At 52.6% G+C, this 22033-nt stretch overlaps 2 protein-coding genes across 2 annotated transcripts; one reads left to right on the top strand and one right to left on the bottom strand.

The window, feature by feature from the left end:
* Nucleotides 1–1946: 1946 nt before the first annotated feature.
* On the bottom strand, nt 1947–8425 carry P3h4 (prolyl 3-hydroxylase family member 4 (non-enzymatic)). The gene is made up of 8 exons (XM_021213077.1): nt 7799–8425; nt 7550–7702; nt 7255–7426; nt 6326–6454; nt 4890–5035; nt 4321–4404; nt 2568–2712; nt 1947–2353 (listed from the first exon to the last, which is right to left on the bottom strand). Exons 1-8 carry the CDS (start codon nt 8276–8278, stop codon nt 2331–2333), a joined length of 1332 nt encoding a protein of 443 aa, XP_021068736.1. The 5' UTR covers nt 8279–8425; the 3' UTR covers nt 1947–2330.
* An 869-nt stretch (nt 8426–9294) lies between these two features.
* Nucleotides 9295–18209, top strand: Fkbp10 (FKBP prolyl isomerase 10). Its single transcript, XM_021212025.1, has 10 exons — nt 9295–9626; nt 13781–13926; nt 14311–14500; nt 14614–14759; nt 15049–15238; nt 15348–15493; nt 16033–16225; nt 16470–16612; nt 16821–16984; nt 17270–18209. Exons 1-10 carry the CDS (start codon nt 9385–9387, stop codon nt 17453–17455), a joined length of 1746 nt encoding a protein of 581 aa, XP_021067684.1. The 5' UTR covers nt 9295–9384; the 3' UTR covers nt 17456–18209.
* Nucleotides 18210–22033: the final 3824 nt, after the last annotated feature.

Raw genomic sequence — 22033 nt, forward strand, 5'->3', positions numbered from 1 at the left:
ATTCAAACATAGTCACACACATCATCTGAGACCCTTCAGCATTCCGGATCCCTTTTACCCGGCTCTATTTTTCTTATCTGATATATCTAGCATAATTCAATTTTTGTTTTTAGATGGGGGTCTCCCTATGTAGCCCTGACTAGCCTGGAACTTGTGGTAAGACTTCTTCTGCCTCCTGAGTCCTGGGATACTAACAATTTATCTAAGATCTATTGCTCACCACCTGCCTCCAGTGAAACAGAACTCTGAGAGGGCGGGGTGATTGGCCTACTTTGCTCATGATCACATGCCCAGCAACCTGCAGCATTGCCTGGTATGTGAAAGGCACTCAATACATGTGTGGATCAATGGAGCCTTCCCCAAACACATTTGGGTACACATGTATATGGACAGAGACATACACACTGAAAGATATTCTGGGCACCCTCAGACCTCTGCACACAAGTGCATGCACACTAGGCACACACAGACACACAGACACTTCTTTGCACTCTGACCCACAGGCACTTTTCAGACTCACACCCAGTAGTCCAGATTCCAGAGCTGGTTGCTCACAGCAGCACACACATCTGTGCAGACATGTTCAAGCACATCTTGCTCCCTGCAGCATGTGGTGCCAGACGTGGAGGGCAGCCTCTCCCTGGAGCGGGAGGTAGGTCACTAGATGCTGACAGCGCAACAGCCTGGGATGGGAAGGGTAGGCAGAGCCATCTTGCTACCTGGAAGCTGTCAGGAAACCGCTCTAGACTCTCTTGTGACAGAGACGGAGGGTACAGGGACACTACCTATCTGGAACACAGATCTACCTCTAAAGGCCAATAGACTTGGAGCAGAGCCTAGGAGAGAGACAGATGGGACATCGGTCCTCTAGGACACAGAGATGCGTAAGTCCCAGGATTGGCCATCTGGCACCTGGGAGCAGGGGAGGTGGCAATGAGAATGTCATGCCCTACCCTGGGTCAGCTCCACTCTTCATCGTAGAGGCCTCTGCTGGATAAGAGTTGTCAAGGGGTAGAGTAAGGCAGAACCTTCTTGACACTCTTGAAAGTGCCCCTCTGTCCCTAACTCTCTGCAATGGGATGGCCGTGGGGGTAGTAATTACTAGAACAGCATCTTTACCCCCCAACTCCTCCAGACTCCTGACCCCCCAGAACCAATGCAAGGTTGGACAAGTGAACTATGACTGTCCCACTGCATTTCAAGAAGTCTAAAGTCGTCAAACCATACCCCCGGGGCTCCTCTGGCTACTGAGCTGGGGTTCATTCCCACAATGGGCAGACTGGGCATGCATGCTTTAATTCTAGGGAAATTCCAGGAAAGAAAAACGTGTAGTGAATGTCTTTAATCCCCTCTTCATATTCCTCTAAGCCCCAAGAAGAGTAGCCTGGGACTAGAAAAATACAGACATCCCCGATTAGAAATCCAAAACCATCATCTCCAAAGGCTTCCTGGAATACTGTGTCTTCATGCCCCCTGGTGGCAGGTCTGAGGTTCCTCACAGCTCACGGGGATCCCCAGCTCTCAATCAGATGTCAGGGGAGTAAAGGACCTGCCAAGGCCATAGGGTACACCAACTGGCATTGCACAGAGAAGGGAAGATTGGCAGAGAGAGGGAGGCAAGGGCCTGTACCCAGACACCTCCACCTTGCAGACTGGCCTCAGGTGTTATGATTCATTCAACAAATAAACATTGAGCACCAGAGCTCTAAGCCCCATGTTCTTCAAAACCCACACTGCAGCTCAGACACAACCGCCACCTGGCTGCCCTTGGTCCTGTGAGACTCAAGCCGAAGCTAAAAACTTCCGCAGGAGCAGAAAGGGAGACAGGGACTCCAAGCGCTCACTTCCCAACCAGCAATATGGCCACCAGTCTGTGGTTCAAGGACACAAGAGAGAGGTCAGGTAAGTCTGGGTGGGAACTAGACCAACTATGTCCCTTTTGAGGTTTTTTCCTTTTGATTTATTTTGAGACAGGGTCTTACAACAGAGCCTCTACTGGCCTAGAACTCACTACGTCAGGCTAGCCTGGAACTCACAGAGATCCACCTGCCCCTGCATCCCAGCTGCTGCAATTAAAGGCATGTGATCCCACACTCAATTGTTTTTGTTTTGAAACAAGATCTCACTAACTATGTAGCCTGGCCTGGCCAGGATCTCACTGTGTAGGCCGGGCTGGCCCAGAGATCTGCCTGCTTCTGCCTCACCCCCCCCCCCGGGTGGTGCCAGGGTTAAGGGTGTGTGCCACCACACCCGGCTATTTTAAGTTTTAATAAATAGTTCTTGTCCCCAGCCAGGTGTCCTGAGCTTGAAGAGTGCACCATGTCACCGCCTTATGCCAGTTCAGGCTCTGGCTCTGAAAAAGGAAAGAGAGAGCCAGAGTTAGTCCTGCCTATTCTAACAGATGTCTGCATACCACCCTAGCAGGAGCGTAGATCACTAACAGGCTGCACCCTTGAGCAGGGTGACAGCACCCACCTGCCCTGGCACTATAGTCCCTCGAGAGAACCCTGTCCCCAGTGCCCATCCCAAGCTGTGTTCCCATCCCTTCAGCACAATCCAGTACTGACCGGCCTCAGCCTCATCACCCTTGGCATCTGGCTCCTGCCACCAGTCAGCATAGAGACCTTCCTCATAGTCGCCCTCGCCTTCGAACTCAGCATCAGATAGAGGTTCTTCAGGCTCCGGGAGCGATTCTGTCTCTTCCAGTTCCATCTAGAGCAGCCCAGGGTTGAGGGAAAAACCGAGTCACAGCAGACCCACATCCAAATAGGCTCCCCTTTAGATCAGAACACCCTCTACCCCACATTGTTTAGCCCCCACCCACTTTAGCAGGTTTCCTGGCAGGAGTTGGGCAGGCAGGCCCCAGACAACCCAAGACCCCTCCCCTCCCCAGTGTCAGCATCTAACAGGATGTCAGGGTTTGTCTTGCTGGGTCCCATTCTGAAACTGCTTCCCTGAGTGACACTCGGGGCTCAACCAGCAGAGGCAGGCAGGGTGCTAGCGTCAGCACCGCCCGCACCTCAGCCCCACCTTCGGCCCCACACCCCGTGAGAACACTGCTAGCCTGTGCATTTTGTCTTCTGGCTCTTCCTCCCCTGCCAGGAATGCCTTGGCAGCCCTGACCTGGATGGGCCTGTGGATTCCACCAAAGCCACATGTCCACTCCAGACTGAGGCCTTCAAGCATCACCCTCACTGGTGCCCATGCTGGCCTCTGTAGCTGTGCCCCCCTCATGGGAAGCTGTGGGAGACTGTTTCTCCCAGCCACTTACTGCAACCCAAGCCTGACATCTGGCAAATAGCAGACCCAGAGTGACAGTCATCACTGTCACTGCAGGTTCTGAGCAACTACGGAATGTCAGCTGCACGTACTATGTGCTTTAAATAATCTCATTTAATTGTCTGTCACCACAATAAAAGTCAAAGGGCATTCGTCTCATAAAAAGCAGGGTTTTGCTATGTTACTTAAGATGGAGACGCTAAGGTCAGCCGGTTGGCAAATGACAGAACTGGAGGAACAACACCTAAGGCAGCCATATGTTCACTGAAGGTGAGTACTGGAGGGACGAATAAATAAACAACACAGCAACCCCTTAAGAAGCCCAGGCCATGGGATGGAGAGATAACCTGAGTTCAATTCCCAGTACCCACATGGCAGCTTACAACTGTCTGTAACTTCAGTTCCCTCCAGTTCCAGGGGATTCAACACCCTCACATAGGCATACATGCAGGCAAAACACCAATGCTTGGGATACTACTACTACTATTACTACTACTACTACTAATAATAATAATAATATACCCAGGCTGCCAAGCCCTCACTCTGAACTGGCTCTCCACAGTATCATTCATTCATTCATTCATTCATTCATTTGTCCACTGGCTCAACCTCAGTTTCTGAGCATGAGGAAAAGCCAGATGTTGTAGCTGGGGATAATTTAGTCTCCTATCCTGGGATGCAGTTGTTGAGGAGGTCAGCTGGCCAAAGCAAGATGGTTGAGGACTATGAGTAACTCCAGGTCTCAGGCCAGGTGGCCAGGCAGGCTTGGAAGCCAGTGTAAGCCCAGAAGAAAGCCAGGACATGCAGCAAGGGCTCCCTAGAAGAGCTACCATTTGATCGGGGGCGGGGGGGCACAGGAAGCATTGTAGGCCTGGGACAGGCAGAGAAAGAGCTGTGGGAACAGTGAAGTACAGCGGGATACAGATGGGAAGTGGGAAACTCCTGCCTCACCACAGCCTGGTGCTGTCACACACAGTGGCCTCAGGAAAAGAGCCTAACGTGTCCCCATCATGGTCCAGCCTCTCACAGGAAGCCACTCACCTCATCGTCTGACTGAAGGTACATGTGTGTGAAGTCTAGCAACTCCCGGAGCTCAGAGGTCTGGTTGTGGTAGAGCATAGCTTCCTAGGAAGAGGGAAGGACAGGGTGAGGTGGATCAGGGGAAAATGGATCAGCTCCTAGAACAATCCTAGCTACTCAGAACACTGGATTAAGAAGGATTCTGCGGATTCCAGGAGGAAGAGTGCGTCAATCCATTAGTAATGTCTGTCACAGGCATGGGAGGCAGGGATGGTACCATGGGGCCCATATTTGCCAGCCTTGCTTTAAACTCCCATGGGGTTTTCTCATTCATTCATAAACAGACTCCTGGGGTTGGGGTTGGGGTGGGGTGGGGTGGGGACTCAAAGGACAGCACTGTGGTGGAAGCAGGCATTTGTGGGCACCTGTTTGCATCCCTTCCACATCCCAGACATGCTGAAGCCTAGATTCTAGCCACAGACCATATTCATTTGTTCCCCTTCCTCTCCAGTCTTCCAAGGAAGCTAAGGTTTTTTTTTTTGTTTTTTTTTTTAAACCAAATCACAAAACTGCATGAGACCAATGCCCACCTCACGGGGTTGAAAGTCCTCGTCTTCAAGGCCCCAGCGAGCCCGGTGGAAGCGGTAATATACCAGGTTCTGCTGCATAACACTGTCCGTGGGGTCAAAGAGCATGTAGCTAGCAGCACTGCGGGCAGCCTGGCGCACATCATTCACTGCAGGCAGGAGAGAGGAAGGGGTGACCCTGATGTTTTCCTTTAAAGGCAATCCACTCACCCCACTCCACGCCCACGCCCACCTTCCAACCTAAACCCACAGCCTCTATCCCCCACCAGACGCCTCTCAGAATATGTGCTGGCTCCTCACCCCGCCCGAGCGAACACAACCCAGCAGGCCCTGGGTGTTGCCCTCGTACCAGGCAGTGTGAGTCACTGACACTCTCAATCAGTTGCGTTTTATAGACAAAGGATTGGAAGCACAGGGGGATTAGATAAACTGTTTGTGCCTGTACTGCCGAAGAGAGAGGCTGCTGGGGGAATTACAGGCCCTCAGCATCTTTGCCACAGTCTCCAGGAAGAGTCTCCTGGTCCCTGACCTCAGCCCCTCCACTCACAGCTCTAGCCCTTGAAGTGTGACATCTCTGAGTTGTAGGAACCCAGCTGATGGCAGAACCTCCCTGTGAATCCCTAATCACAGTCTCTTGTCCTTTAGAAATCTCAGTTTAATCTGAAGAATGGGTCTAGGAATGTCCCTGGCATGATGCTGGTGTGGTGACATACACTGTCCAGCTTTGAGCAGTGTCGCCAACCTAGTCTACCCGAGAGGGGCCTTTGATTCTTTCTTTCTTTCTTTCTTTCTTTCTTTCTTTCTTTCTTTCTTTCTTTTTAAAGCTTTATTTATTTATTATATGTAATTACACTGTAGCTGTCTTCAGACACTCCAGAAGAGGGCGTCAGATCTTGTTACAGATGGTTATGAGCCACCATGTGGTTGCTGGGATTTGAACTCAGGACCTTTGGAAAAGCAGTCGGGTGCTCTTACCCACTGAGCCATCTCACCAGCCCTGATTCATTCTTTCTTTCTTTCTTTCTTTCTTTCTTTCTTTCTTTCTTTCCTTTTCTTTTGTTTTTCTGTTTGTTTGTTTGGAGTTTTTTGTTTGTTTTTTTTTGTTTTTCGAGACAGGGTTTCTCTGTGCAGTCCTGGCTGTCCTGGAACTCACTCTGTAGACCAGGCTGGCCTCGAACTCAGAAATCCGCCTGCCTCTGCCTCCCGAGTGCTGGGATTACAGGCGTGCGCCACCACTGCCCAGCCTCCTCTGATTCTTTCTTGAGGCCTCCCACCTGCCTGGGTTCCTTCCCGTGTTACCACCACCCTTAGCCTCTCTTCCCCTTCTCCGGAGTCTTCCATCTGAGAGACACATTTGCTTCTGGGAAACACACACACCCCCGTACTGTCCTCTCCTAACCCCCTCACCCCACTTTACCCAGCCCATCCCCGAAGCTCACGTTTGTAGTAGGCAAACTGCAGGTAGTGATACATGGTGGCCACGAACTTGTCCACAAAGAAGCCACCTACGTTGGGGGTGAGATTGGCTTCACAGTCCACCTTGCACTGCAGGGATTCTGCGAAGAGATCTAGGAAGGAGGCAGCCGTTAGGAAGCGATGTGTGCTAACCCCGATCCCTGGTGGAGACCAAGATCTGCTATGGAGCCTGATTCCCTTGTCAAGAATCCATGGGTTAACATGTATGCAATGCTTGGCACACAGTATATTGTGTGGGCTGAGAAGCACTTGCTTCTCCCCTCCCCCATAACCAAACCCCTATCTGACATGAGAAAGAGAGAGAGAGAGAGAGAGAGAGAGAGAGAGAGAGAGAGAGAGAGAGAGAGAATAGATGGGGTCCTGGTAATAGTTCTTTCTGCCTCACTGCTACCTCCTTTGAAGGGCCTTGTGGTTACAGATCCAAAGACTAGCTGTGGTTCCTCTGCCCAGCACTGCTTTCTCCACACACCTGCCTGAGGTCAATTCCTCATCTTCATTGTTGTTCGAGACAAGGTCTCTATAAAGCTTTAGTTGCCCAGGAACTCACTCTGTAGACCAGGCTGGCTTTGGACTCACAGAGATCCACCTGCCTCTGCCTCCTGAGTGCTGGGATTAAAGGCATGCGCCGCTGTGCCTGGTTCCTTTTTTTTTTTTTTTTTTTGGCAATCTATTTCTCTGTATAGCTGTCCCAGAATTTGCTATGTATACCAGCATTGCTCTCATCAGACTGGAGACAGAAAAGACCCGACTCGTGTGTAGCTTCAGAGCACTTTGCTAGACCTGCTGAATGCTGTCGCAGGACATAGCCATTGCATTAAGAGGCCTTTAGAAGGCCTGGGGAGCCAGGGCACTGTAGGTGAGGGATACCCACAGTAGTCTGAATGGTAGATACCTGCTATGGCTGGGTAGAAGTCCTTGAAGTCTACCTGCTCGTGGGACCCCTCGCAGCCAGCTAGACACCGAGCAAAGACCGTCATATATTCAGCCAGGGCCCGCTCCATGTCTTCTGTGCTGCTGCGAAAGTCCCCGCTGTTGTAGAGCTTCACAGCCCGGAGGAACACAGCCTGAAGAGGAGTATGGAATGGGGGAGTCAAGGGAACCCCGAAGGCTCATAAGGGGTGTGTGTTGGGTGAAGAGGTTGGAGGAAGGCGCACCAAAGCTAGCCATCCCTCCCACTCTCTCCACACCTCGTAGGGCTGGGCCTCCAGGTCGGTGAGGGACTCATCTCCAATATCCAGCATCCCCCTGTAGTAGCTTAGATACTTGGCGGTCAGCTCGTGTTTGGGGTTCCTCTGGAGGAAGGTGTAGGCGGCAGCCACCGCCTTCTCCAGTCGGTTCGCCTGGTGAGGAGCGTGGGGAATGGGTCAGTGGGGCCTCGGACGCACCGCGGGCCTCACGTTCTAGGGAAACTCGACGGCGGCCCCGGCCGCGCCCACCTTGAAGTGCGCGTAGTGCAGGTACTGATAGGGCAGGCGGCTCTGGAAGTCGCGCAGCAACTGCCGCGGCGGGTAGGGGACTTGGAAGGCGGGCAGCGTCCGCTTGCAGCGCCGCAGACAGGCGGCGCGCTCCAGGACGTGGCCGAAGAGCCGCAGCTCGCGCGCCCAGTCCTCGCCATCGCCGCCGTGGTCGCCATCCGGGCCGGTTGCGGGCCGAGGCTGCGAGGTGGCGGGGCCACTGCAGTTGGCGTGGCAGAAGGCCTCGCTGTCGCGCAGGAGCCGGTGCAGCCGCAGCGCCGCCTCCAGGTAGCGCGCGCTCTCGCGCCAGCTCTCGCCTTCGTACTGCTCCAGAGCGTGGCCGTAGGCCGTGGCTAGTGGCATCAGATCCTCCGGAGGGAATCCTCGGAAGCTGTATTTCTCGTACTGGGCCCCGGCGCTGCCCAGCAGCAGCCACAGCAGCCCCCACGCCGCGCGAGCCATGCCCGCGCCGCGCCCGGAGGCTTACGGAGCAGCCGGCGACCGTCGGGCTCCAGCCCAGCCCAGCCCACCCCCCTGGAGCTCCTGCTGGGTCTTAGCGCCGAGCCTCAGGCTAGAGCCGGGAGGCTGGGACGCCTCTTTCGGACGGTCAGTTGACGCTCGAGTCCGCTACGTGGGCTGGCCCTCGACCACTAGCAGTGCTTACACCACCACTGGCCCTCCCTGGCAGACACGGATGGGTGGGGCTACGTTTCACGCCCAGAAAGCCCCTCCCCACCAGCAGTGTCTCCCTCCTTAAGTGCCACCTCTGTCCACTTTGCCTACGCTCGGGATGAAGCCACATAATCTGGTCTTTTTCTCCCGGAGTCCCCTTTACACCCTCTAGTTGGCCGGGTAAACACCCGCGCTGGCGTCGAGGGGGAACACACCTCGTGTTACCCCGCACACCTAGCACTGACACCATCAGCCTCCCGCCGGAGCAAGATTCCTGTGTCTTTAGTGCAGCCAGGCTTTTGCAGGACAAAACAGCCTTTCACCCAGAGAAGAGAACATTCTCCCTAACCCTCTTTCCCCCAACCTTTCGCGGGAGGAGGGTTGGGGCGAGTGTGTGTGTGTGTGTGTGTGTGTGTCTAGAATTTAAATAGCCCTCAGATTACAACCTCATCCTCACCTGCCACCAGAAGGGGCCTAGATTTGAGCTGTCAGGAAAAGCTAGAGATTCCTCCAACAGGCTTTAGGACCCAGAGACTCTGGAAAAAACTTTTTCATTTTGGAAGTCCACTCCAACTTCTCATCTTTCCCGAACCTCCCTCTGGGCCAGGCCCCGGGTCTCAGTCCCGGATGGAGTTTTGGGGGAGGGAGATTCAGAGATCTTTGTGGCAAATTCCTGGGACTCCAGAGACTCTCAATCTGACCCCCTCCTCCTAGTCCACCATAAAACCATCACCCTGCCCGGCCAGTTCATTCTCCCCAGCCCCCATTCCACGTGGACCCGCCAGGGCGGGGTGGGGAGAGAGGACAGGAAGGGGGGGAGTCAGCTCTGAGAGGAGGGGGAAGGAGACTGGCGGCTGGCGTCCGCTCTCACTGCCGGCGTCCCTGGTCTGGGCACCATGTTCCTTGTGGGGTCCTCCAGCCACACCCTCCACCGGCTCCGCGTACTGCCGTTGCTGCTGCTTCTACAGACCTTGGAGAGGGGGTTGGGCCGTGCCAGCCCGGCCGGAGCCCCCTTGGAAGATGTGGTCATCGAGAGATACCACATCCCTCGGGCCTGCCCCCGAGAAGTGCAGATGGGGGATTTTGTGCGTTACCACTACAATGGCACTTTCGAAGACGGGAAAAAGTTTGACTCCAGGTAAGAGGTTGGGCACTCCCCGGACTCAGCACCGTTTTCCTGAGCTTCCAGAGAATGTTGCCCCTTCTAAGGTATGCATTCCCGTAGTTCTTTCATAATCCTTTGCCACAAACAGCATCCTTGGGAGAGCACCTCAAAGGATGCCTCCCATCTTCAATACCAAATTTTCAATTTCGCCCCCGCCGCTGCCCCAGTCTCCCTCCTAATCCCCTGGAATACTTGATGCTCAGGTGAAGTGCCACACACACTTACCATAACTTAAACACAAACGGTACCCTGGCACGCAGTCTTAGAGGGCAAAGAGACTGTGCCTCCTACATGTAAACCCAGAGGTGAGTGGATGGGTGGTCGGCCTGGTGCCGCCTCCCTTTCCACACACTCTGGCTCCCTGTCTATTTCAGTCTCCAGTTTTCTATGCCTTTGTGGTTGGAGACTAGAGGAATAACATTTTCTTTAGGGTGTAGGACCCTAGAGCAGCTAGGGAGGGTCTTAAGCAGAGTGGGCATTATAATTTGGGGGTAGACCATAGCTAGTGCCGTGACCAAACTGTCCACGTGTCACAAAGTCTGACATGCCATCCTGGGGACGCTTAGTGCCTCCTTCTCCAAGCCTCTGGGGACTCAGCTCCTCCATCTTAGCTTTAGCAGCCAACACCGGGCTTCATTGCCAGCCTTGGCGTGACGGGACCAGCGTCTTCCATTCTGACCCAGGACCTTGGACAGACAGACAGACAGACAGATACCCATTGGTTTGGGGAGAACAGATCAGAGCTGTGTGGTAGCCTCTTTCCAGGCTATAAGGTATACTTCAGGCCCTATCACACTTGAAACTCTACACCACAAAGAAAAGTTGCCTTTCAGTCTCCTCTCTGAAATAGACAGTTCAGCCCACAGGCAATTAGTGGTCGTGACTCTGGAGGGAGATTTTTTCGGTACAGTGGATGAGAATACCTTCTCCATATTTGTAAGGCCCTGGGTTTAAATTCGGGCTGTGACAGAGGAGGAGTCTTAACTTCCCTTGTCTGAAACATGGAATGGGAACACTACCTACATCCTCAGGTTTGAATGGTGACAATGAAGGACAGTGGCTCCCGCAAGGCCTGCAGGCCTCCAGTGGGTTCAGGACATAATTGGCATAGACTCTGGCAGAACCATAAGTCTGATAGTGTTTAACTCATAAAAACTTTGTGTACAGCATTGGCTTTTTGTTTTGTTTTGTTGGGGTGGGGAGTGGGGGTGGATCATAACAGGGTTTCTCTGTGTAGCCCTGGCTGTTACGAAACTCATGCTGTAGACCAGGCTGACCTCGAACTCACGGAGATCGCCTCTGCCCCCAAGTGCTGGGATTAAAGGCGTGCACCACCATCATACGGTACCATTGGCTTTTATACAGCACTGTAAAGGAAATAGGCCAGACATAAAGCCTGTGATGTGGGCAAGATGAGGAAGAGAGCCAGGAGCACAGCCCAGTAAGCAGCCTTTGGAAAAGGTTTACTTTATGTCAATGAGTCTTTTTGCCTAAATGTAGGTATGAGCACTGGGGGCATGCCTCGTGTTGGAGGAAGTCAGATGAGGGCTGGATGGCTGTGAGCCACCATGTCAGTGTTGTGTCTTGAATGCACGTATTCTGCCAGTGCGACAAGTGCTCTAAACCCTGAGACATCCTCTAGCCTCCCTGTTTGAGACAGGATCTCACTATGCAGCCCTGGCTGCCCTGAGAAGCCCTGTGTAGACCAGGCTGGTCCCAACTTACAGAGATCGGCATACCTGTCTCCCAAGCTAAGATTAAAGGCGTGCACCGCCATGCTCAGCCCTCCAGCAATAGTGGGATGGGATGGGAGCTGAGGGGTATCTTCCCTGTGCCTGACTTGGGCACAGTTTCTAAATGATGAAACTGGAAAACTTTTTTAGTCCTTGGATATCTTCAACCAAAATACTATCTCCCGGCCTTGGAGAGATGGCTCACCACTTGTTCTTGCAGAGGACCTGGTTTTTGTTCTGAAAACTCTTATGGTAGCTCGCTACAATCTGTAACTCCAGTTCCACGGGATCTGACTCCCTCTTTTGCCCCTCATAGGCACCAGATATGGCATGCGCATGGTGCAGTAGACATACAGACAAAACACTCATATACATACATACATACATACATACATACATACATACATCTTTTTAAAAAAGATTTATTTATGCCGGGCGTGGTGGCACACGCCTTTAATCCCAGCACTTGGGAGGCAGAGGCAGGCGGATTTTTGAGTTCGAGGCCAGCCTGGTCTACAAAGTGAGTTCCAGGACAGCCANGGCTACACAGAGAAACCCTGTCTCGAAAAACCAAAAAAAAAAAAAAAAAAAAAAAAAATTTATTTATTTAATGTATATGAGTACAATGTAGCTGTACAGATGGTTGTAAACCATCATGTGGTTGTTGGGAATTGAATTCAGGACCTCTGCTCACTCCAGTTGGCCCTGCTCACTCCAACCCAAAGATTTAGTTACTATTATATATAAATATACTGTAACTGTTTTCAGACACAACAGAAGAGGATGTCAGATCTCATTACAGATGATTGTGAGCCACCATGTGGCTGCTGGGATTTGAACTCAGAACCTTCAGAAGAGCAGTCAGTGCTTTTAACTGCTGAGCCATCTACATACATCTTTTTAAAAAGTTTTAATATCCTATTCTTGGGGCTGGAAGCATAGTTCCAGCAGCCCAGCTGTAATCCCAGCACCCAGGAGGCAGAGGCAGGAAGAACCTAAGTTCAGGGTCATCCTTGGCTACAAAGAAAGTTCCAGGACAGCCAGTAGTACAAATGACACCTGACTCCAAGAGCAGGGATGAGGGTGACTGGAGCGATAGTGCAGTGGTTAAGGGCACTTGCTGTGTACAGTCATGAGAATCTGGGCATCCTGTGCACACACTGAGTCAAGGAGATAACCTGCCTCCAAGACTAGCCATAGAGTGACGGATGAGGACATCCAGTGCCCTTTGGGTCTCTTTGCCTGTGCACATACAGGTGTGCACACACTCACAGACATACGCACATATACAAATCTCTCTTTCCTTTAAAGAAAAGAACTCTATCTTGACTTGTGAAAGCAGACAAAAGCCAGGGTAAGTTTAGAATGGGCTTTCTTCCCAGGAAGGCTGTTCTCTGCCTCACTGGGGCCCTACCTACTTCTGCATCCTTGGAGAAAGGATGCTCAGAAGGAGAAACAGAGGAACTGTGACCTGAGGTGGTGTGATGAGTCTGCAAAGCCAAACAAAGAACAGGCGGAGCAGAGCTCAGCAGCCTGAGGCTGGCCTGGCATATATGGGAGACCCGAGATTCTCTTCCCAGTATCAGAATAAAGAAAAGGGAAAGAAAACTGAAAACCACAATACCCACCCTACGGGGAGAAAAATTCAGTGACATGATGAATGCAAAGTGCCAAGAGCTTAATTTGACTTACAGTAAGTTCTCAATGGATACTCATTCGCCCCCAAGCTATGCTACCAGAAGTAGCAATGGGGGGGCTGGAGAGATGGCTCAGTGGGTAAAAGCACTGACTGCTCTTCTGAAGGTCCTGAGTTCAAATCCCAGCAACCACATGGTGGCTCACAACAATCTGTAACAAAATCTGACATCCTCTTCTGGTGTGTCTGAAGACAGCTACAGTGTACTTACGTATAATATATATATATATATATATATATATATATATATATATATATATATGAAGTAGCAATAGGTAGCAGACAGTTCTGTCTGCTCCACTCCACCCTCCTTGCTGGGAAGTAAATGCTTCTGGCCTCCTCTGGGACTTCCTCCTTCTAATGGCCTATTATTAATGCATATATATATATATATTTTAAAACAGGGTTTCTCTATGTAACTCTGGTTGCAACTCCCTATTTAGACCAGACTGGTCACAAACTCACAGAGATCTACCCACCTCTGCCATCAGAGGGCTAGGATTAAAAGTGTGAGCTATTATACCCAGCCAGCCTGTTATCCTAAGAGGGGCATAAGGGCTAGTTCAGAAGAGAGGGTTGGAGGAAAGAGGAAGTGAGGAGTGTGTGTGTGCCCACCATGTCCTGTGTGTGTACGAGACTGTGAGCGGCAGGCATTGTGTGACTGTATGCATGCTCATCTGTCTTTTTCCCTCCCCCAGCTATGACCGTAGCACCCTGGTGGCCATCGTTGTGGGTGTAGGCCGCCTCATCACTGGCATGGACCGGGGTCTCATGGGCATGTGTGTCAACGAGCGCCGCCGCCTCATTGTGCCTCCCCACCTGGGCTACGGCAGCATCGGTGTGGGTAAGGAGGCCAGGGGACTGGTATAAGGTGTGTGAGGGTGGGGCAGGAGGCAGGGATAGACAAGATGCTGAAGCTCAAAGGTTCTGAGTGACTAGACCAAGGTCATACTGTCCACAATCTGGTTGGTGGGAGCTGTAGCCATCAGTTCCCTCTGGAATGAAAAGAGCTGGTTGGATTCAGAGTCCTGTGTAGAGGTACAGGAGTCACAGCTTGGTTAGGGGAGAGAGTAGCTGGAGCCAGAGGCACAGCAGATAGAGTAGGAGTCACACATCTAAGTAGTCCTCCAGCTGGGCTGCGGACTTGTGTGAGCCCCACCTCTGCGGACTTGTGTGAGCCCCGCCTGTGCGGACTTCTGTAAGCCACGCCTCTGCTGCTTCCCCACAGCGGGCCTCATCCCCCCTGATGCCACCCTCTATTTTGACGTGGTCCTGCTGGACGTGTGGAACAAGGCGGACACGGTGCAGACGACCATCCTCCTGCGCCCACTCCACTGCCCCCGAATGGTGCAGAACAGTGACTTTGTGCGCTATCACTACAACGGCACTCTGCTGGATGGCACTGCCTTTGACAGCAGGTAGAAGCTGAGGGCAGTCCTAAGGACTGGGAACTGGGAGCAAGAGAAGGGAGCCCTGGTGTGCCCTGCCTCTCTCGCCTCCAACCACAGGATCTCTGCCTTATTGTCTGCAGCTACAGTAGGGGAGGCACCTATGACACCTACATCGGCTCTGGTTGGCTGATCAAGGGCATGGACCAGGGGCTGCTGGGCATGTGCCCTGGAGAGAAAAGGAAGATCATCATCCCTCCCTTCCTGGCTTATGGGGAGAAAGGCTATGGTAAGAGAACCCTCCGGAAGAGGAAAAGCCAGGCTCCACATGGAAGTGTCCAGGTTGTATACTGTCCAAGGGCAGCCAGCCAGGGAGGCAAGTAGAGATGAAATTCCCCTCCCTAGACGGGACGGCTTTATTCTGATTCACATAGAGGCTCAGTACGGGTTGGTGACGGCTCTGAGGACAACCCAGAGGAGGAGAATAGGCAACAGAGTAGGTCCTTCTGCACGAGGCCCCTTGCTGTGCCTGGGCTTGCTCCCCACTTGAATGGTTCAAGCCCTGTGCCTTCCCCCAGGGACTGTGATACCCCCGCAGGCCTCCCTGGTCTTCTATGTCCTGCTGCTGGATGTCCACAACCCGAAGGACACGGTCCAGCTGGAGACACTGGAGCTGCCCCAGGGCTGTGTCCGGCGAGCTGTGGCGGGGGACTTCATGCGTTACCACTACAATGGCTCATTGATGGATGGTACCCTCTTTGATTCCAGGTCAGGGGGTGTCCTGAGGTGGGAGGGTGGAGACTGAGGGGCACTCTGAACTGCCTGGAAGGGGTGGTGCCCCTTTGACTCCCTCCCCACCCTTACCCCTGTATTACAGCTACTCCCGAAACCATACCTACAATACCTATGTCGGGCAGGGTTATATCATCCCTGGGATGGACCAGGGGCTGCAAGGCGCATGCATAGGGGAGCGAAGGAGGATTACTGTGCCCCCTCACCTTGCCTACGGAGAGAATGGGACAGGTAGGGTTTGTCCCCAGGCCACCCTTCTGCTCCTCTGAAGTATACCCCTGAGATTGCTGTCCCTCTGGTTGCCCAAACATGTGAAGCTTATACTCGGTCACCCATTGGATCCCTACCAGGGAGACTCTATGCTGTTCCTCCAAGGCAGGCCCCAACCCCCATCCACAGAGAAGAAGGACAGCAAGCCTGAGTTTGGGGACAGAATAGTTAAGGATAACGAGCCTAGCACCACTGAGCAAAGAGGCCTATATTAGAAATTCTGGGAGCCTCCGGCTCTTCACTAATGCACTGGGCATCACTCATAGTAGGGTGTTACTGGGAGCTTGCAAGGTGTTGGGTGGAGAAGGGTTTTCCTGCCCCTTGTCCCAGTCCTTCAACAGCAAGATGTAGGTAGCAGGAAGCACTCATTCTGGAACATGCCATCTGACCTTGCATGGTTTCTTGAGATTGGGAAGAGGGGGATCCAGCCTGGGCCCCATGGAGATAGTGAGAAGCCCCCTCCCAGAGCCCTCAGCTAACTGGGTCCCATCTGGCCTCAGGGGACAAGATCCCTGGCTCAGCTGTGCTCATCTTCGATGTGCACGTCATCGACTTCCACAACCCCGCGGACCCTGTGGAAATCAAGACGCTGTCCCGGCCTCCTGAGACCTGCAATGAGACATCCAAGATCGGGGACTTCATTCGCTACCACTACAACTGTTCTCTGCTGGACGGCACCAGGCTGTTCTCCTCGTGGGTTCTTGGGCAGGGCCAGGGCTGGGCAGATGGTGGATTTAGGTGTGGGTGAGCTTGCCAGGCTCTTTCTCCCATCTCACTGAGCCTCGGGGAGCCATGGGTAGGAAACGCAGAGAAATTGGGGTGTAAAGCTGGAGGAAGTGAGAACTGCCATTCTAGAATGATAAGAGATACTGAAAGAGACGAGCCTTCAGTCGCCTCCCCCCCCCCCTGCTGACCTGGGAATCCACTCTCCCCACAGCCACGACTATGAGGCCCCTCAAGAGATCACCCTCGGAGCCAACAAAGTGATCGAAGGTCTGGACAGGGGCCTGCAGGGCATGTGTGTAGGAGAGAGGAGGCAGCTCATTGTGCCCCCACACCTGGCCCATGGGGAGAATGGAGGTGAGAGACAGAGACCCAGATTCTAAGTCTATTCCTATGGTTTGCCCCTCTCTGTCTCAGGCCTTGGCCACTGGTGGGTGGGACCAGGGAAACCTTTAGGATGGTTAAACACCCCATGCCCCTTCCATAAGAGAAAACGGAGGCCTGCGTTAAGGCTCAGCTTCAAACCTCACTGGAATTCTGTTCTCTCTTCCCTCCGTCTCTCCAGCCCGGGGTGTCCCTGGCAGTGCTGTGCTGCTATTTGAGGTGGAGCTGGTATCCCGAGAGGATGGCCTGCCCGCAGGCTACCTGTTTGTGTGGTACCAGGATCCTCCCACTAGCCTTTTTGAAGACATGGATCTCAATAAAGATGGAGAGGTGCCCCCAGAAGAGGTGGGTCAGGAACTTAATCACAACCCCAACCCAGAAGCCAGCATGCTCATTGCCCTCTGGCTGCCTACCTTGCTCCCCTCTGCTGAGCTCCATGCCTTCTCTCCTGCACACTGTGCATGCAGCCTGTCCTCCTCCCCACAACCCTCCATCTCAGACCCAAATCCTCTGGGTACCAGGCTGGAGGAAACAATGTGGGCCAGCACCTGGGGCCCCTTCCCAAGGCCATCCACAGCTGTTGACCATGAGCCTCACCGCCTTGTCCTCCTCGTCTCTCCCCTCCCCCAGTTCTCCTCCTTCATCAAGGCTCAAGTGAATGAAGGCAAAGGACGCCTCATGCCTGGGCAAGACCCAGACAAAACCATCAGTGACATGTTTCAGAACCAGGACCGGAACCAGGATGGCAAGATCACAGCTGAGGAGCTCAAGCTGAAGTCAGATGAGGACCAGGAGCGGGTCCATGAGGAGCTCTGAGGGCCAGAGTGTCAGGTCTGACCTCAGACACAAAGGCTCCTCGGCTGGGAGCTACCCTGCTAACAGCCCCCTCTCCCTCAGGGGCAATAACTCTGGGAGTCACTGGATATCAGTGGAGACTACTGTGGTCTTCCCATGCATGGACCATGGCTTCCAGGTCTCAGCACAGACATCTGTATTTTTCTCTTCCAACTCTAAGCCTCTTCCTTACGGATCTTGTGGTAGATCCAATTCGGGAAGGTGGCCCTGGGGTTTGGTTAGGGCCATCACCGACCCCACACACCCATCCTCCCACCCACGTCACTAGGCTCGGCAAGGGTGAGCTCCTTGGTCCTTCACTTCCCCAAATGTGCCCTTTATTTGTACTGTCCTGTCCCATCTCCCCGTCCCTGCCTGTCCCCATTCCTTCTGTCATGGCAGCTCTGCAGGGGCATGAATCTGGGGGTGAGGAGAGCCTGCATTCTCCTGCCTCAGCTCTGCCTGCTCCTCAGGAAGGGGTGGCTCCAGCTGCCTACCCTTCTCACTCGTCTCCTCCCAAGCCACTGGGGTCAGGTCTTTCACCTTAAAAAGTTTCCTCTGAGGAAGGTCGTGTAAGAGGAAAGCCTGCTCAGGCCCAAAGGTTTCGAAAAACCTGCACTTGGTGCTAATCTGAGGGGAGGAAGGTGGGCAGGGTCTTGGACTCAAAGGCTAAACTGATCCAGTCCTTTCTCCTTTGTGTCAATAAAAGGTTAAACTGAAAACCTCAAGAAGTGGACAGATGTCTGGTTTTCTTTTTGTTGTTTTTCTTGTATGCCTGTATATGTGTGGAACTAGTAACTGAGTTCCGACGTCCTTGGCAATCTCTCTCCACTTTTTTCTTTTTCTTTTTTTTTCCGAGACAGGGTTTCTCTGTGTAGCCCTGGCTGTCCTGGAACTCACTCTCACTCTGTAGACCAGGCTGTCCTCAAACTCAGAAATCTGCCTGCCCCTGCCTCCCAAGTGCTGGTGGGATTAAAGGCGTGCCCCACCACGCCCGGCCCCACTTTTTTTTAATTAGTGTGTTTGTATGTGTGCATGGATGGATGAATATTTTGCCTGCATGTTTGTCTTTTTGTACTGCATGTGTGCCTGGCACCCACAGAATCCACAAAAGGGTCTATCAGATGCCCTGGGACTGGAGTCACAACCAATTGTTATCTGCCATGTGTGAGCTGGGAACTGAATGTGGTCCCCCTGAAGAGCAGTATGGGCTCTCTCACCTTTACCTTTTAGGTTTTTCATGTGCTTGTGTTTTTACCTGTAGTCTGTACACCATATGTATGCCTGATGCCCAGAGAGGCCAGAGGAGAGCAGTGGATCTCCTAGGACTGGATTACAGACAACTGTGAACTGCCATGTGGGTGCTGAGAATCAAGGCTAGGTCTTCTGGAAGAACAGTCGGTGCTCTTAATTACAGAGTCCTCTCTCCCCTGCCCTCTTTTTTTGAGGCAGGTCTCTCCTTGTAAACCCAGCTGTCCTGGAGCTTGCTATGTAGATCAGGCTGTCCTCAAGAGAGCTGCCTGCCCCTGACTCCCAAGTGCACCACCATGCTGGGCTGCTCAACCATCTCACCAGGCCCCTACATAAACTTTATTTTTTCAGACAGGATCTCTTCGCTGAACTTGGCGGTCAAAAATCAGGCTAGATTGGCTGGTTTGCAAATCAGAGCTGGGATTACAGGTGCAATGCTGTACCTGCTTGTCCCATGGTTTTGGGGGATTTGGGCTTGCAGGGTAAGCACTTTACCTAAAGGCTGAGCAATCTCCCCAGCTCAGGAGATCACCTGGGGGATAAGTCAGGCAGTTGTCCTGGCCTCACGAACTCCAGACGCCAGATGGAGCTCTTCACGCTTCCCTCCTTCAGGCCTAATCGGATGAATGCCTGTGGGTGTAAAGAGGCCTGGGGCCTTGGGAGTTACTGTCCAGAGATGAAGGTCTGCAGGAGAGGCATGCGGAGGATCCCGGTCCCTTACTGTCCTAGCTGAAGGCAAAAACAGCATCATGACCTCAGACAACCTCCAAAGCCCAAAGAATCAAACTAAGCCACCCAGGCCCAGATCACACTTGTCTATACAGATCCGTTCTCAGTTCTGCAACACTCCCACCTTCCTTTCTCCCTCTGGCCAGAGGGAAGGGAACTGACTTCAGACGGTCCAGTCTTAGAGAGAACTGCCTCTCTCTCCTGCCAGTCTGTTTACCCTCACTTGCCTGTCTCATTCTGCACACAGTGATGGAGATGTCCCGCGCTTTCTCAGCAGACTGGGGCTTTCCAGAAAACGACAAGGCCACATCCCCACTCGTCACTATTCCTAAGCAGCATCTTCCTGCCCCATGCTACAGGTTGGAATCAGGATGTCCAAGGAATAAGGCTTGGTCTCCAGCCCAGGAGGCTGTTAGAAGGTGGGGGCCTAGTGGAAAGTTTCATTGGCGTGGTGGTTTGAATGAGAATAGCCCCGCTTGATCATATATTTGGATACTTGGTCCCCAGTTAGCAGCGCTGTTTGGGAAGGAGCTTGTGTGGCCTTGATGGTAGGCATATGCCGCAGGGGCTGGCTTTGAGGCTTCCAAAGCATCCTCTGTGCCCTCCCTCACTCCCCTGTGTCCTCTCTGCCTCCTGTTTGTGGACCAAGGGTAGGCTCTCAGGTGCTCCTGTTTCCTTTGGCCGCTGTCATGGACTCTAACCTTCTAAAACCGCAAGCCCAATCCATCAACTGTATTTATAAGCCGCCTAGGTTGTTTTGTTACAACAGAAAAGGAACTGAGACAATTGGCGTATTCTTTGAAGTGGATTGTAAGGGCCCTGGTCTCTCTTGTACCAGGCTACCCTAAGGCAAATAGGCTGCTTCCATCATGCACTCCCACCATGACGACTCTGCCACCACAGGCCTGAAGCAATTGTCGCCAAAAAAAAACCCCAAAAAACAAAAAACCTCTAGGACAGCTGAGAGTGAAGCTGAGGAACCACTAGATGGAGAACTGACCCAGAACTTGGCTCTATTTTTTTTTTTTTTTTGGTTTTTTTTCGGGACAGGGTTTCTCTGTATAGCTCTGGCTGTCCTGGAACTCACTCTGTAGACCAGGCTGGCCTCGAATTCAGAAATCCGCCTTGCCTCTGCCTCCCAAGTGCTAGGATTAAAGGCATGCTCCACCACTGCCTGGCTCATCAGTCTTTTGAGAACAGTTGAAAATGCAAAATGCTAGCAAACCAATTACTTCTGCTTCACTCTGCAGTCTGTCTTGGGTGTCTAATCTCAAATCCCTTTCACAGGGCTGAAGAGGTGGGTCGGGGGTTACAAGCACTGGCTGCTCTCACAGAGGATCCAGGTTCAGTTCCCAGTACCCACACGGTGGCTAGCAACCATGGGCAACTCCAGGTTCAGGGGAGCCGGCACAGACACACTCTTCTGACCTCTGCAGTTACCAGGCACACGTCTGGCAACTACATACATGCAGGTAAAACACTCAGATACATGAATTAAAAAGAAAAATCTGCTGAGCAGTGGTGGCGCACACCTTTAATCTCAGCACTTGGGAGGCAGAGGCAGGTGGATTTCCGAGTTCGGGGCCAGCCTGGCATACAGAGTGAATTCCAGGACAGCCAGGGCTATACAGAGAAACCCTGTCTCGAAAAAGCAAAAAAGTCCCTTTCATTATGTTGGTGGCACTGGATCAAAAAAATGGAGAAAAAGACCCAAGGACATGGAAAATGCATTTGCAAACAGCTCCTTTGTGCACGTGGGGTTGTCTATGACAGGTCACCTCAACTCAACCGAATTTCAAGTTTCAAGGCTGTACCCACTCCAGGTGAGGACCACACCTTCCCATCCCTACACTCTCTGATCTACAGACATACTCCGAAGCTCTTCCAGGATCCAGGCAGCAAGCAGGCTCAAACCGCACCCACACTGGGTTTCTACACTTTCCCCCTGTTCTCTAACTTTGTTCTGTGTGGGGAGCTGTTTGCCTGCTTCTCTGAAGGAGAGGGGAAAAAAAAAAGTCTGCCTGCCAGGCAGAGTCAAAGCAGGTCAGGGTCTGTTGGCAGCTTTCCTGGCCTGCTGAGACACGGAAGGATAGGAGGCATACTTCTGACTCAAGGCTAGGACCTGAACGTTCTATTGACCTTGGAAGGAACAGGGAGGCCTCTCGATAAGAGACGTCCCATGTATACTTCAGCAATTGTTTCTGTTAGCTTGTGGCTTTGCTGCCCACGGTACTGTGAGGTATAAAAGAGAAACACTCGAGGCTGCGGCAGTATTGACTGGAAGTCCTCCCAAACCTATCTCTTGTCTCAGCAGCCTTTTCTGTCTTTCCTATAATTGCCCTCACTCCCTGTCCACCCACCCCCCCCCGCCCCAGGCTGTCTGACTCGGGCCGGTGAGTCTGTCCCAGCTCTGTGGGTTCCAGGGGTCTCCACTACACGTTCCGGTGCCCTGAGGATCACGGTTCCTGATGCATATCCCACTCCCACACCATGAGTTGAAGCTACTCTTTGTCTTTTTGAGGTTTTGTTTTTTTGAGACAGCGTTTCTGTGTAGTCCTGGCTGCCCTGGAACTTGCCCTG

This window comes from Mus pahari, chromosome 14, assembly GCF_900095145.1.
Source record: "Mus pahari chromosome 14, PAHARI_EIJ_v1.1, whole genome shotgun sequence".
Taxonomy (NCBI): Eukaryota; Metazoa; Chordata; class Mammalia; order Rodentia; family Muridae; genus Mus; species Mus pahari.

Bases quoted from the DNA above. Each gene is read 5' to 3' on its own strand.
- P3h4 (XM_021213077.1), bottom strand. From the start codon at position 8,278: ATGGCTCGCGCGGCGTGGGGGCTGCTGTGGCTGCTGCTGGGCAGCGCC. The intron at 7,427-7,549 runs GTGTGGAGAGAG...ACTCCTCTTCAG, and splicing joins TGGAGGCCCAGCCCTACGAG to GCTGTGTTCCTCCGGGCTGT. The intron at 2,713-4,320 runs GTGAGTGGCTTC...GGGCTGCTCTAG, and splicing joins ACCTTCAGTCAGACGATGAG to ATGGAACTGGAAGAGACAGA.
- Fkbp10 (XM_021212025.1), top strand. From the start codon at position 9,385: ATGTTCCTTGTGGGGTCCTCCAGCCACACCCTCCACCGGCTCCGCGTA. The intron at 14,501-14,613 runs GTAGAAGCTGAG...TATTGTCTGCAG, and splicing joins GGCACTGCCTTTGACAGCAG to CTACAGTAGGGGAGGCACCT. The intron at 15,494-16,032 runs GTAGGGTTTGTC...ATCTGGCCTCAG, and splicing joins CTACGGAGAGAATGGGACAG to GGGACAAGATCCCTGGCTCA.